Raw genomic sequence first — 16874 nt, 5'->3', positions numbered from 1 at the left:
AAACCATCCAGGGTGACCAACAGCTTGTGTCCTGAGTCCCCTGAGATGATAGGATCCTAGTTCTCTGCAACACTGTTTTGGATAAAGCAGTAGAAATAATAGATGGATGGAGGGATGGAACAATAAAATTAGCTAACAGAACAGTGATTATTTCCTTACTGATTTAAGCAGTGACTAGGCTTCAGTTTATCAAATGCTTGCAAGCAACATTTACAGTACAATCTGTCAGATGATGAGCAGTAACCGTGAATGTGGATGATGCTGATAATCAGATATTTTAAGCTTGAACATTTGATAGAAATAGTGTTAAATTGGCATCTTTCAGTGGAACGGGAACAAGATTTTCCATTCGATTCGATTCACTTTTGAGAGTAACCGGATTTTAAATGCTATAACTTTATATCTGTTTGAGAAACATGCAAAATAGAAATGTTGTTTCTATGTTTCACAGCTGTACAAAGTAGAAAATGACAAAATGTGACCATGTGAACGCAGACCACCACACCTATGTAAAAATCAGATTTTATTTATTTATTTTTTTTCTCAATATAGACTTTTCCCACGTTTCTGAGCCGTTTGGCGTTCCATACTCCGCCGCAAACCCGGGACTGTAGAGACAACAAAGCCCAAACGAGCGAGTCTGCAAACGGAGCGCAGGCATGGGAACGATATCACAGCTCTCATCCTCTACTTCATTCCACATGCATGCACAACCATGAAGGAAACGGTGACTGAAATGCATCCGGATACTAAGCAATCATTTTTTTCCATGCACATGACTGCAGATGGGATTGTGCAATAGGTATAGCTTTTCTTCTTTTTATTAGTTGACTGTGAATTTTATTGTTAAAATAATATAATGATATTTGTGCAGTAATTAAAGGCTTTAATTCATCTATTTTTTTAGAACTCCTATATCTGATCTAACTATTATACTGTATTTAATATTGGATTGATCCTCTGAATACTGCATGTATACAGAAACAGAATATGTACAACATTGCTAATCGTTTTATTATTATTTTATTTTTATTTTATAATAAAATTATTTAATTTTTTCTATTTTATTTTTGGTTTAGTATAATAAATGTTACAAACATCTCAACTGAAGTTAAATTTCAAATTTATTTATTTGTTTGTTTGTTTGTTTGTTTGTTTGTTTGTTTTTCATTTATTTCAATTTCTCTGTGCATGCTTTGATAAGGGTTACACAGGGCTCCAGTTAACCTCTGCAGACATCCAGATTGTATCTCCTGTCACTAATCCCAACTGTCTCCCCATACAGGTTATCATCTCTTCTCTAAGATAAGACTAACATCAACCACCATAATGGATGCAGTACCCGAATACTCTATTTTTCTTGTGAGGATTTTGGAGGAACTAGACACCAAGTACAGCACTGTATCCTATCAGGATCTGTGTAAGTCTCTGTGTGCTCGTTTTGACCTGGTTCATCTGGCAAAACTGAGAAGCTTATTATTTTACACAGCATGTTTGGATCCTAGTTTTCCTGCTACCTTATTTAAGGACAAAATGAGGTGTTCAGTAGAAGATCAGCAGTCTAAGAAGCTTATGGTTGCTGCAGACATTGTGACCATGTTCAACCTCATCCAGATGAATGGTGGGATGGCCAAAGACAAATTACCGGTTAGCCAGAAACCTAAGTTTCATAAAAACCAATCCTTTGAGTCTTGCAGGTCTGATACAGACGTGTACAAATACAACGAGTGTGAAAGTGTGTATGGTCACATAGACAGAAGGGGTCATCGTGCTTCTCGGAACTCACCCTGCCCCAAATCTGAGTGCAATAGCTGTCAGTCTTTTATACCATCTTCAGAGCCCAATTTTCTCCTGGGAGTCAACAAGGATCTTAAATGTAGAGCAGCTTCACTGGATAAGCTGCAGCATCTGCCTCAGTATGCCAGTGCCAGTCCTCCTCCGTGTGAGATGCAGAGCACCTACTTCCCCATGGAGATCGACAGCGAGTCCACAACCGACCACGACTCGCTGCACATCAACCCGGGTGGCAAGGAAATTTTTCTGCCTAACTCTGAGACTTTCGGTGTGCACTCTTGTGTGCAAAAGCGGAACATTTTTAAGGAGGACTTTCACAACCTTGTTGCCTTTTCGCCTCATGTGATCACTTCTGAGTCTAAAGCCAGTGCCAGAGACAGTGGAGATTACCACAGGAGGGAATTGCACAAGCCTCCAACTTTCTTTAATCACAGCTTTGAGCTGCCATATAGCAACCCCTATTTTGAACCAGTCAACTCACCTATACAAAGCAAAGGGCGAGTGAAGCACGAGAGTCTAGACGACTTGCAGGCATCCACATATTTTGGTCCAACAACGGTCACAGAGTGTGTGAACATCAAGAGGACTTCGGGGAAACAGAGCAGGCAGCCTGCCTGGCCTGTCAAAAGCTTAAGCCTGAACGCAGATGAGGGCTCTGAATTTGAGAGATCCTTTTTAAACCATAAGGCGCCAGTAGACAATCATCGCCATACTAGCATGATGGAAAACGAACAGCACTTTCAGTGTGCCAAAGAGAAGCCCACAGCCTCTCCGTCAGGCTTCTCCAAGAAGTCCAGCGGACAAAAGATAAAAGAAATGGCTTCTGTTGGTTGTGGTCCGAGTTCTGAAAAGAGAGAAGGAGGAAAGAGATATAAAGACAAGAGCATCAACTGTCCATCGCTACAGACTGCTAACATTGACAATGGTCTTAGTGTAGGGACTCAGACTGACCAGTCAGAACAGAGGAAACGGAAAGATTACAGCATGCACAAGTACATGGAGAGACCACCTTTTAAACACACAGCCGAGGAGCCTGAGATCGTAAGTGATGACATTAGTGACATATTTCGCTTTCTGGACGACATGAGCATATGCGACTCTATTGGGATACCGCAGTCTTCTTGTTACAACAGTAATGGCTCGCTCTCTCAGGTGACAAAGTCAGATGGTGATAGCTCACCTGAACGAAACACGATCAAACTAGGCAAGTCTGTCAGCAAACTTGATAATTTATTCCATTCCCTGGAGAACACTGATGATGAGCTCAAAGCAAGCGTATGCAAACTGGTCCTCAGGATTGGTGAAATCGAGAAGAAGCTTGAATCACTCTCAGGAGTGCGTGGTGAGATCTCACAGGTTCTGTCCAAGCTCACCAAGCTGGATGAGAAGATCCAAGAGCCAGAAGCAAATGGGAAGTCTAGTGAAGGTGGCATGGCACAGATTCAGACGGATATAAACCTTTCACCACACATGTTTCAGTGCCACACCACAGGTCACACTGTCAAAGTGGACACTAACAAAGACTGGTGCTGCTCAGATGCTAGTGGAAGTGAAAGCCTGAGAGTGAAGGCACTAAAGAAGAGCATGTTTACTCGCAGGTCCTCCAGGTCACTGACTGAGGAAAACAGTGCTACAGAGTCCAAAGTGGCCAGCATTACCAATTCTCCTCGAGACTGGAGAACTGTCTCTTATTCAAGCCATCCGGGAGAAGATGTAAAAGAGAAGGACAGGCATGGGGAAAGCAAGGATAGACATAGGAAATCCAAAGAGGTAATAAATTACTTTTATTTATTTACTAAGAAATTACTTTGTTGGGAATTGTATTTTATTTATTTATTTTTGGTTACTTGGCAAATTCAATATCCTCAAAAGGCAAAAATGTTAACATTCTCTAAGTATTTTTGGAGTTACATAAGAAGTACCTAAGCTAGACTGAATGAACGACAGAAGATACTATCTACCTGAACTAATGATCACAAGCCAGCGTGTTTCCTGATTATGTTTTGACTGAAAGTCCATCAATTTTTCTATCTGTATGATGACTTTTGTGTTGCACTGAGAAAAATGCCTTATGCTACAGTAAGGCATTTTAATGTTCCTTAATTAAACTACAACAAAAAACTCTGGCTTATTTTATGAGCACAGAAACAAATGAGAGCAGCTTTCTAAAGGGAAAGTGAGCTGAAAGATAAATATAGGCAGATTATTAGGCATGCTGTTGGTGAAAGGCTTTTGAAGAATAGAGCATTTACCACCTTCTAAGCTAACACATCCATCATCGTAAACAAAGGGCAGTAGCACACAGCAAATCTTGGATGCATATCATCTGATAAAAATACTTCGGGGAATTACCATACACACATTGATTTCTGCTGCATGGATGGAAACGGATGGTAATTGTTATTATGTCCTTTGCTGTGGCTGAGGTCAAGAGTTTTGTAATGACGTTTCATTGTGAGGCTTAATTAAATTAGTGTCTTGACCTGACTTGTGACATTCGGAGTCTTCTGTATCTTCAAGTTGCATTGTGTAGCTAATGCTTAGTCAAGGCTTGTTTCCCTTCTCAGTGTACATGAATTGCTGTAATATGTGCTATTATTCTGTATTAATGTAAACACATTAATTGGAAAATGAAAAAAAAAATAAAAAATACAGTTGATACCAATACAAAAGACATACCTATGTGATTAAATGAGATAGCTAATCCTTTTATAAATCTGATGAAATTAAGAAAATTAGCCATGGAACATTTTTTGTATGATTACTTTTGCTAGCAGCATCTGACTGTGCATGTGTGTTTAGGTCATGGTGTGCTTCTTGTGCAATAAAACAGTGTACATGGTGTAATGTTCATAAAGGATGCAGAATCTGTAAGCATAAAAATAGGGGTAAAAACCTTTATTAAAGGTTCATAATTATTCATAACTATATAATCAGATAGCAGCGGTTCTGCAGGTGGATGGCCACACGGGAAGGCTATGGTGATTTAAATAACGTTTTATAACTGTGATGAGCAGAAAAGCACTGAGAACGCACAGAATCTGGTGGTACATGGTACAACAGCCAAAACGCCAGCAAGTTTCACTATATTCAGTCAAGAACAGGGCTCAAAATGGACTTTCACTCTGCCTCTTTCACTCTGAAACAGAGCCTAACAGAACTTGTACTCGGGTCCACATTTGTTCAAGAAATAAAGTAACCCGCTCATGTAGTTTAGCCGATGACGACATTATTAGTTTCCACACACGTGTACCATGATTGGCAAGGGAAAGTTGTAGGACACAAAAAAGGTGTGATGCCTTACTGCGCATTAGAGCAACAAAATAAAACAAATAAATATATGATATGGAGTTGCATAGTGTTCTCCACTGTGTTACTGATGATGTAATGTGAAAGCAAAAGCACATGTTTCAATAAAAACAAGCAAGTCTGAAACCAGACCAACTCTGCGGGCAGTGCCGGGAACAATCGCACTCGCATTTGAACCAGAGCAAACATGCCCAGTGTAAAATCCACCTAAGGGTACAATATGCACAGGCTTTGAAAAGATTAGAAAAACATCTTCTGGTCATTTGTCCTGTTTTCTACAGTCCAGTTTATCTATGTTATACAATTTTCTTCAAGTTGTTTGTATAATAATCACAATTTAAAAACCCACAATCCCCTTTGCTTCTCCTTGTCATGGTAATATTGACATACATGCACATATGTTAGTAACAGATTAAATGTAACATGCATATAAATACAGTACACAAAGTCTACAGAGAGTCTCGTTTAGGATACCTATAAACATCTGCAATGAATCCGGAATAAATTGGTGAAACTCTTTGCAAGTAAACATAGCTAATGACACACTCACTGAGCTCTGGCCAGAATGTATGCTTAACTAGTTGGCTATGAGCCAAATGTGTAATAGCTACAACAGATGAGGTCTATAGGTACAAGTAGACATTAATGATATATTTCTCTGGTTTTGATCATTTGGAAGCTAATTTGTTTTACATAAGTATGTGGATGCATTAACATTCTGCTGTTCTTTTGAACATTTTCTATTTTATGCTATCTTTCTCTTTCTGTCTCTCTTCTCTGTTTGCCTGTGTGGAGGGCAGCCAGCTTCTGTGACTCTCTCTTCCCTCACTCGTCTTTTGTAGAGTTGATGAATGTAGCGCTGCCATAAATTCCGTCTCACGGGTCCCTCAGCCCCGGATTCATCTTTCTGAACGGCACCTCAGGGAACAAATACTTAATCAAAACTCGCACGCAGTAATGCAACTGGGAGAAACTAATAGTGTGTGAGTGTGTGTGTGTCGCGGCACCGCATTGTATAGATGATTTTGTCTAATAGGGCACTGGGATGTTTAGCATTTTATTGTTTCTCTTTTTCAAGGGTTATGTAAAACTACAATAATCATTTTGCTTCCTGTTATAAAATAAGAGGCATGTTTTGTTCAGAGGCTTGAGGCTATGAAACCCAGAATATTATACACACAGAGTTCACAGGGCAATGCTCATATGCCCAGATAGAATTGAGTTTATCAACTGAGTGTCTTTAAAGACAAGGAATTCTTGCCGCATTCTCCTACTTTCAATCTCATATACACACACACACACACACACACACACACACACACACACACACACACACACACACACACACACACACACACACACACACACACAGAGGAACTTCAAAGAAGGCATATATCAGTATTACATTTTCTTTTCACAGTAAACTTTTTATCACATAATCACATATCACAATATTTTTTATATGACTGAAGTAATAAAAATTCAGCAGTCAGTTTCTCAAACCTTCCTGTAAAGCTTATCTGATTAACAGAATTTTAGTATAGGTTTCTCTGAGAAAGACAAATATGCTACTGCTTTACATTTCTCTAAAATAATAACATGAGATTCTTACCGTACATTGCAAATCATTTATCTCATGCAGCAGTCAAAAACTGGCACATATCTTTATATAGCATGAGCATATCAATACTTTTGCTATCTATTTGTATACATTAGGGATGTAAAGCACTACCATTGTCAGTTTTGGCTCAAGTGGTTAAGGCTCTGGGTTAAGGATGGGGTTCAAACTGCCACTGTTGGGACCTTGAGCAAGGCCCGTAGGAACTTTTTTTAGCTGTCTAATTATAATGGAGAAGATTCAAAACACAATAGAAATGCTACCATGCTAGGGAAAAATTCAATACATAGAAGGAACTGCATTTTATTTGTGACATAAGGACAACATGCTAAACAAAAAAGGTGTTATTGCATTGCTCTTATACCTCATTGCCCAAAAGTAATTAGCTAGATGTTTTATTTATTTATTTTTTAATGTGTAGCATCTCACTGAAATGAAATTATCGGCATGGTTGTACACATAAATAAACACAATATAATTATGTTATGCACTGACATTGACACCTATAATGCTAATCTTTTTCTTAGAGGTAAACTATGGAGCAAGACAGGAATGTAGTTTCATAAGTATCTTAGCCATATTAAAAAATATATATGAGGCTATAAGGAGCAATAAACAGAACATTTCTGCACCATAAACAAGACAGAGTTAATCTAATTTCCGCATGATCAGTAATTAATTTAGTAATTATAATAAAAAAAACCATAGTGAAGAATGGAGAGAAATGTAAGATTCAATAATTACTGATTATGACTAACGTACATATTGAGTGATTAACTAGTTCTTGGTATTTTTTTTTAGGAATAATAAAGTTGTTAATAAAGTACTCAGTATTTGCAGTTACCTATGAGTTTCTAAAAGATTCTAATTGCATAACCTAACTTTTTTCAACTCCTAACAGACACAAATTCCTATTTGACTGAGTAAGCTGGGAAAGCTCCTACAATAGTAAGTTGGCAAGAATACAGTAGTTAGCAAACAATATTATAAAAGTCATAAAAGTACTCTGGATATGAAATCAGAGTCTATTATGAAGCTAGTCAAGTCAAGTCAAGAAGCTTTAATTGTCATTTCAACCAAATATAGCTGACGCAGTACACAGTGAAATAAAACAACGTTTCTCCTGAACCATGGTGCAACACAAAACAACATAGAGCTGCATAAAACAACACAGAACTAAAGACCTAAGTCCTAGTCACATACTGTAAAGTGCAACGTGTGCAAGCTAGTGTAACAGTGCAAGACAACCGACAGTGCAAACAGATAATACAAAACACCACAAGAAAAATACACAAAATAGCACTGACATTGTGCAAATACAGCAATTGTAAACATGTACTAACTTAAATAGTAGCAGCGGTTAGATGAGGTATTGAAATGTGGCGTGCCTGTATGATTTGACATGAAATCATCCAACAATGGAAATTAATCTGTCTTAAAATAATCTTGGCTTTGACCTTGAGGTATGGTAATATGTTAAAATCTCAGAATTATTAGATTGCACTCACTCCCTAGCATACACACACACACACACGTACGCATGCACACAAACACACGTACGCACGCACACAGGGACACGCACACACACAAACACACACAAACAAACACACAAAGACTCATAAAGGCCCTAGTCTATGAAAACACTCATGCAAATGAAGCAAACTGTCTCTGTGAGCAAATGAACTCTCAGCAGGTGTGAAGCCATGACGGAGCTGTCATCTCCACTCTAGCTAAGAACAAAACATTCATTCCTTACTGAGCCAAAACCGAAACTCAAAGTGTTCCTCGAGTTCAGTGGTGTGATGTGCTTGACAGGCATACAGCCTATTAGCGTAGGCAGCGTCTCGTCTGAAAACATACGTGTGCCGTCTAATAGATAGATCAAGAATACAAGATAGAACACAAATATATTCATTATATTAGCTAGTTGACACCAGGGGTCATGAATTGACAGAGCCAGCAAAAGTATTTCTTTGGACTGAACAGAGTACAAATATATAGCAGGGCAGATAAAAAACGTTTGAACAAATTTGAAATTCGTTCAGTGACACAAGAACAATGCTTAAAGATGAATGGACAGAGACATATGTGTTTATTCTCACAGAGAGAAATTCAAAATAGATTTGTCTCATCAGTTAATGGCACTAGTCAAAAGTTCCACTAGAAAAAAAAACTGACTTATGAAAACTGACTGTCTTGTTTATAGCAATAAACTAATCAGTAATGAATGTTTATTCGGTAAAGAACTTTTGATTTGAAAACCCATAATGTACTCATAATGGATTTGAAGGATTTGATATCTGTAATGAGTCTGTCTGTGTTTTTGCCCTGTTTCTGTCTGCTGTCTTGCCCTGCTGTTAATTGTTTGCTCCGCCCACTCATTTTTCACCATGGACACTAATTGCACTCAATCCTTTCCCCAGGTGTGTTGTCTTAGTCTCTGATTGTCTCCGCTTTGTGATTGGTTCCTGTTTGCTATATCTACTGTGTTTGTTCACTTCCCTGGTGTTAGTCGTTGTTGGTGGTGTTATGTTGTGTCTTTCTGTTCGATGTTATCATTGCCTGTTCGTTCTGCCTTGTGTTGATCCTACGCACACACACACACACACCTCGGAATTTTTTTACCTTGTTTTTTTCTTATTTAATCTTATTTGTTCTTAAGGAGATATGTTGCATGATATGATCTAGACAACAGTATTATAGTCTTGAAGATTATAATTCCAGGGAGATGCTGTTTGACCAAAATTTTCATTGCTCTGGACAGGTCTGGATACCAAGCAGGGCTCGCAATCTAACCAGAGTACTTTATTTAAAATACTTGCTATGGAACATTGTTAGCTATTATTTCCATAACCATTAATCCATTTATTCATTTATTTCTGTTATCAGTAACCAGTTCATCCTGGTCAGCATCACAGTGGTGGTGCCACAGTACTGTACATCATTTGTGCCCATGTAGACACTCATTCAGACCTACAGTAAGGTCAATTGAGCTTAGCCAATTTGTCTTCTAACACATGGGAGAAAATTGGAAAACCCAGAGGAAACCCACATGAACATGGAGGATGTGTGGGACAGGCTGTAACCTGAGCTCAGGATTGCACCAGGTACCCTGGAGCTGAAAAACAGCAACTTCACTACCCACTGCGATGTGACTTTTTGTGGTAGTTTTTTTTTTCTTTTTTCATTTTCTCTACAATTTGGTTACTTCCCAATGTCAACCCAGCTCTCCCTTAAAAAGGACGGTGAGGGCTAATGTGCTTCCTCTGAGACTTGAAGCCAGCCAACTTTTAAAAAAATAAATAAATAAATGCAGCACCGCAGGATAGCACTATTTAATGCCCACAATTGCCTAATGTCACTGCGAATGACAGAGAAAGGAAGGATATCATTCCTTCCACCCAGAGGGCATGGACAATTTTGCTTTTTTGGCTACCTAGCCTTGGATTGCAGATTCAGTTTACAAGAAAAAATGTACAAGAAAAATTTTAAACAAATATCTCAGTTTGGGAGAAGATTGGAAAAGCTCAATATTTATGATTAAGAGCTACCTGTGAGCCATAGTGCTAGGATAGGATTTGCGATTTGTGAGGAAAGATCACATCATTTATTTTAACCAGTATGCTTATATGTTACTGTATAGTGACAACCCAGACTCACCCTGTCCCAAAAATATGCTCACGTACGATTTACGTACATATTAGTAAGCATTTATTATTTGTAAGTGTTATTTGTGATTATGGGGTTTTTATTATGTAAAAATAAAATGCAATTTACATTTATATTTATTTTTATATTTAGAATTTAAATAAGAAAAAAAAACTAGATTTACATTTTATATTTAGTCACACAACTATATAGAATGGCATAATGCTTATTTATGTAAATCTTGAAAAAAATTTTTTTTTTTTAGGTACATAAAAACAAAATTGTACCAAGTTTTGCAAAAATTTACAAATTTTATTTTATAAATGGCAACCAATTATCATAAATTGTGATTACCATAAATTTCAGAAATAAAAAATACAATACACCAAGTGTATTGCATTTTGCATTACAAATGCTATCCTATAAACTGTGAGTGATCATCATGAATCTGTACAGATTATAATCAAGCTTATTATGTGTTCACGTCCCAAGCCACTGGGAATCTAATTTAATATCGCCCAAGTGACCAGAGTTAATTACAGATTTGCATTTACAGCTTTAATTCGACATGAACTTGCAAGTCTATCTTAGCTATCTTACAACTTTACAAGCTTTTACAGGATGTGAACTTTTATCTGTCTCCAAAAACATCCAGAATATTAAATGTGCATGTCCTCAATGCAAATCTGCCTAGCAAATACTCTGACCTCTAAACAACCTCTTTGCACAGCTCTAAAACCTGACATCTTCAACATGCCCACACTGCAGTCTGCTTGCCAAGCTATCTGTAGTGCGTCATGCTGGTTTTTTTATTTCACAAGCAAGGCGAGGCCTAGCGGGTCATTTTAACACCTAGCAGGGGCTCTAAACAAAGAGCAAGTCAGCCAAAACTGACCATTACAATATGGAATATCATAGACACACTTCTACTGTTTTATAGAGACAGAGACATGATGTTTTTTTTGTTTTTTTTTTGCTTAAATTAAAAAGTTATTAACGGACATTTATTTTCATGAAAGCAGGATGATGAAATGTTCCAGTCTAAGTTGTGATGTTGCAGTGAGGAGATGTTAGCATGAACACAAATCCTTGTGGCACAGAATTTAATTAAACCCCGAAGGCTGCTTTATATATACATGCAGGCAGAAAATGATGGTGAATGTGGAGGAATGGATCTCAGGAATGTACGGGTCATGCTTGATGTGTCCATGCAGCTGTGAGCCAACATGGCATCCTTAGCACCCTGTCTTCATAGGCTTTATCAGGGAAAAGACAGACATTGTGATTAGTAGGTGGCTTTCTCACATCATTCTGCATATCATTCCTCTATGTGTCCTTGAAGCCATTACCTTCTACAAGGCCAAGCAACACAGAATGTAAGATAATTACAATGCTGCCATCTACCCACTCAGTACCTACATGTTCTATCTTCTGTTTTTTAATTTTTTTTATGACATGCTACAGTACATTGGTTGGAAGCTTCAGCATATAATTTTTTTTTTTAACAATCCTTCTTCGATCTTCTATGTTCCATGTTACTGTACATGCTGTCATTTATAACTGATTAGTGGTTTAACATTAATAATGTTAAATGCCAATCAGTCTGTCAGGTCCATTGTGTCTCTTTTATGGGTCTAGGTGTAGAAGACTGTCAGGTATTTGCCCAGTGAAAGAACTCAATTTCAACATCAATTCACTCTTAATTGCACAACAGTTTAGGTGGCAGTTCCACCACAATATAAGAAGAAAGGGGAAAAAAGGAAAAAGGAGGTACTGCCACCATCATCATGAAATCCAGATTCTGTGAATATGTAAATTAGAAAAGTCCTCTGCACCGTGATAGTCCATGTAGTCCCCAGCTTTGTAACCTGGGTTAGGCTCCAGGTTTCTCTTGCCCCTGTGTAGGACAAGCAATAAAGGTAATAGATGGATGAAAAACTCATATTTATTCAATTAAGAAGAGAAGCCAGAAAAAAGAAAAGTTAACATGTGCTGTCCTTAAGGGAGAATGGATATTCAGAGACTGGAATGATTTTTTTTTTTTTTTTTTTTTTTTACACAGGATAAAAGCCGGCTTATGCTTATGTTCTATTTACCATGGCATCTTCTCTTAATGCTGTGCAACACTTTAGAGCCAGTACTTCAGCTGACAAAAAGATCCTGTAAATGTCCAAGATATGTCAGTGCTCGAATTTCTTGTTACAGGAACATTTCAAAGAGAGATAAGTGACTGATCTGGTATTTTTAAACTTACAATAAGAGGCATACTCCCTAGTGTGCTTTGTGCCATCATCCAACATGTTCCCAAATACATCAGAGTGCATTCCTCTGCCAGCCCTAAATGACAACCCAAGTGAGGCCACATGTTTAGAAAAAAAATGGAAGAAAATTCAGACATCTGCGTAATTTACACAGCGGGCTATATTTGAACCTATCCACATAGGTGCTATTTGGCATATTTGCTTTATACTTGGACTTGTGCCTCTTAGGGTAGCTGCAATGTCCTCCAATGCACTAAGCACTAAGCATAGAATCCTGCTTTCCTAAATCAGGAATTATATGTATGAGGACACTAATATATATACACACACACACACACACACACAGAGAGAGAGAGAGAGAGAGAGAGAGAGAGAGAGAGAGAGAGAGAGAGAGAGAGAGAGAGATTTGTGAGCATCATTAAATTAAAATCAGCTCTGTGATGCACATTCCCAGTAATTTGAGGTTGATTGCCATTTATCAACATACTCACATGATTACTAGGAAAATCAGTACTTCTGAAATTTTTGTAAAGCCAGCAGAAATATTTAGTTTGGTTTAGCTTACGCAAACTTTCCAGAAACGGGTTGTATAACTTGATATGATGAAATCTTTTGTGGGACACCTTTAGTTTCTTTCTCAGGGTGCTTGAGAGGAGAGGCATATTTCTTCAGCCAGCTACATTGTTGTACTTTGAGAGAGGCTGGTGAATGACTCTATATAGCTGCTATAATATATAAGATAACAGAAACTAAATCATCTAGAGGACATATCACAACAATAAATGTAACTATAAATGGTGTGTGTGTGTGTGATTGGTGTTTGACTGTTAAATAAAAATGCAATAGTTGAGAAACTACTGTGTTATATGGGGAATAAAACACTTTGGGACATGTTATAAGGGAATAATCCATTTGGTGATCGTAATTTATCTCACCGTTTTATTGTGGATTATTTTCTGGTAACATCATATCACAGCAATGTTTTATTACCATATACAACTAATACCAGAAAACAATAACAACACCACACTTGGGTTGCTCTAAAGGCTCTTTCTGCCTCTTGTATCTTTCTTTACATTCATTTCTACTCGAAACTAATGAGCTGATCTTCAATAGAGCAAGCCAATTTTTGGATACAATAAAACCATCAGCTTGTCATTGTCCTCTACTTGTCACAATTTGTGTCCTATCTTCATGGGATGATGCCAGCTGCTGTTGGCTCTCTACTGTGTAATTTGTGTTCTGCACTTTTGCAACATCTATCATTTTTATCTTTGCCACAAGTAATCCAGGACGTCTGATGTGCTAACTTACAAGCTGACAATTAAATAGTTCATCAGCAATCATAAATGTAGTGAGTTTCGCCATTTAAACCAAAAAGCTTGTATTGCTCAAGCTCAGGGGCCAACTGGACATCATGTCCATTGTTTTTAAGTAGAAAGGATAGAAATACATGAAAGGAATCCAGCTTTCGCTGTCACTATAGATATAAATGCATGACATGTATAATTACTTGCTGAACTAATTAGATCACAATATGACTAATTGTTTTCTTGTAATATCCCAGCTTGGTAGTTGAAGTATACACCCCTGGAAGCCATTTAAGAGCCTTGTTCAACTGTGGCAGCTTGAAAATGCTGAGAATTTATTTTCAACCATCTGCTCAACATCCCAAAACCTTAACCACTGAAACATCACTGGCCCTAAGCTCTTGTTCAAAGAACCTTACAAAGGCTTATGAGTCTTTTTGCTCTATTTGCTCAGATTCTTTGTCATTCGATGGTGCATAATAGTGTTGTTAAGTAATTGTAATTTAATAATTGTCTGGAATTAGAGCAGAATATATTTGAATGTGTTTAACAGTACACATGTCTTAAACCGTCTTGAGCAAGCCAAGCATCAGTCGCAAAAAAAAAAAAAAAAAAACCTACTTCATAGCATTAAATTGGATAGAGGAAGGAACCAATTTAAGAACTCAGAATGAGCGGCCATCATCCTATGATCACAAGGTTAATCACATGCACGCGTTGGTCATTAATGGCAAAAGCAATATAAAGTACAATATCTAAAATTTTTAAACACAATCAAGACAAATGCAAACAATAAATTCTAATACATGTTTTCTTTTTTTTTCAAATTTGGGCAAATTGTACATTCTACTGCACATCATGCCGGAAATATGATACTCCTTGATGAGAAGATGATGTTAGTATATAATTGTATCATCTAATGGGAAAGCAATTTCAAGGCTTTTTTCAGGAAGAATGTATATATGATTCTTTTCCATCTTGTCCCATTTCAGGTATGAGTGGATAACCTATTTTAAAATAACCTAAGTTGTTAGCATTTTAGATAAAGGGTAATACAAGTTCTTAAACATTGATTATGGTAGAAACAGCTCTATGACAATGACTTCATTGTTCATGACTTGTTAAAACTTTTTAATGGCTGAGTCAAAGAGATCAACTCTACAATATTTAATTTTCTATTTCACATGTCAGTTACACCATGCTAAGAGAGAGTTTGTTCCTTCTACTTAGCCTATAAAATAAAATTATTTCAATAATTAGGAGCTGCTTAATATTAAAGGTGCAGTGCTTCCACCTTGGTTTGGAAAATGGAGTTAAACCAATTCGCTATGACTAATAATTTTGTGATAAGCATGTTTGAGCTTACACTGCTTTCCACAGCAATTGAGGTTGAACCTTTCTAAACTGCTGCAATTTACCTATTGAAGCCTGGTGAAAATATAGATCATGTTTTAGTCATGTGTCCTAAATTAAACTGGCTAATCTGTCTACCATTACGTAATTTATAGATCTTTTTAAGCAACATTAGCCTACAATGCTTAACTGTACATGCAATGTCTTTATTGTTTAGCTGTATAATTATTAAGGAGAATTCCCTAAACAAATGCTACCATGCCAAGGGAGAATTCATGAAATCTAATACACAAAATGAACTGCATTTCATTTGTGACATGAGGACAACATGCTACACAAACGTGTCAGTGCATTGCTCTTATATTACAGTATATTAATGTTGGGCAGCTCACTGAAATGAAATTACTGGCATGGTTTTACACATAAATAAATACAATGTAATTATGTTATGCACTGTCAATGACATCTATAATGTTAATCTTTTCTTGGAGGCATTAAGCTACAGAGCAAGACAGACATGTTGTATCATAAGTATCAGCCATATTTAAAAAATACATTTGAGGCTGTGAGGGGCAATAAACAGATTATTTCTGCACCAAAAACAAGACAGAAATAATTTCTGCAAACACAGCATTTTTTTATGTCTCAAGATAGTTAAATATCTACAAAGATAAAGACTTTGTTTGCTGTGTTTGCTAGCATTATAGCTGATTCAGGCTGCCTACAACTACTGCTTTTATTCCATCTTGCTGCATTGGTGTTGTCCATCCAATTCTGTGACATTCGCACTTACTGTGCTGGTGAGAAAAGGGATATAGGAACAGCTAAAGCAGCTGAAATAGACCACTTAATGCTCCACTTGAGAAGTGTAATGTGAGCAATATCTATAATGCATTCCAAGAGAGAATCATTCCAAATCCCCAACCTACTTCTTTACTCAGAACACCATGGTAAAAAAACAAACATATATATATATGTTATATATTGATCAGATGAGCTCTGTTTTTCTGATATTTTCCTGGTTTATCTCCAACAGGCAGATCGGCAGTATGACCCCCACCAGGCACACCGGTCATCCAAGGCTCCAAAGGACTCATACATGGTGGAGCAAGTTTTCAGCCCCCATCATTACCCCCCCACTGTCAAGTCACATGTGAAGGGAAGCCCTTTGTACACGGACTTGCGATTGACTGGTCTGAATGACAGCAAACGTCCACAACCCTCCTGGACCATAGAGGAATTCAAACGCAACTCAGGAGACAAGAACAAACTCAGTGTGCTGGACCTACAGGTAAGACCTTCGATTTTGATCTCGGGGCATTTCAAATTTGTTTAAATCTTTTTGGAAGGCAGGTTAGTTTGAACCACTCTATGTGCCCTAGGCGGTAGACGTTTAGCTGCATTTTGCTATGATTGGAATGGCCTCAGAGGTTGAGACACAAAGGGAGTAAAAACTGTAATGACATTGGAGATGCTTTTGGGCTTACTATGGAAGGTTGTACTGATCAATATCTTGCTGTGTCTTAAAGAGGAATTACAGGTCATCCTGTAGGCAGAGTTGTGTCACTGAACAACAATTCA

General features: G+C 37.5%; 1 protein-coding gene across 1 annotated transcript in view; it reads left to right on the top strand.

Moving 5' to 3' along the window:
- The first annotated feature begins 630 nt into the window (after positions 1-630).
- Positions 631-16874, top strand: part of minar1 (membrane integral NOTCH2 associated receptor 1) — a 29636-nt gene continuing 13392 nt past the window's right edge. The window contains exons 1-3 of the mRNA XM_027161567.2: positions 631-802; positions 1286-3564; positions 16330-16584. Of these exons, the coding sequence (XP_027017368.2) occupies positions 1330-3564; positions 16330-16584 (2490 nt within the window). The 5' untranslated portion in view covers positions 631-802; positions 1286-1329. The remainder of the gene's footprint in view (positions 803-1285; positions 3565-16329; positions 16585-16874) is intronic.

The sequence above is a fragment of the Tachysurus fulvidraco genome, chromosome 2, assembly GCF_022655615.1.
Source record: "Tachysurus fulvidraco isolate hzauxx_2018 chromosome 2, HZAU_PFXX_2.0, whole genome shotgun sequence".
Lineage (NCBI taxonomy): Eukaryota > Metazoa > Chordata > Actinopteri > Siluriformes > Bagridae > Tachysurus > Tachysurus fulvidraco.
This window is presented reverse-complemented; position numbering and strand designations above follow the sequence as displayed.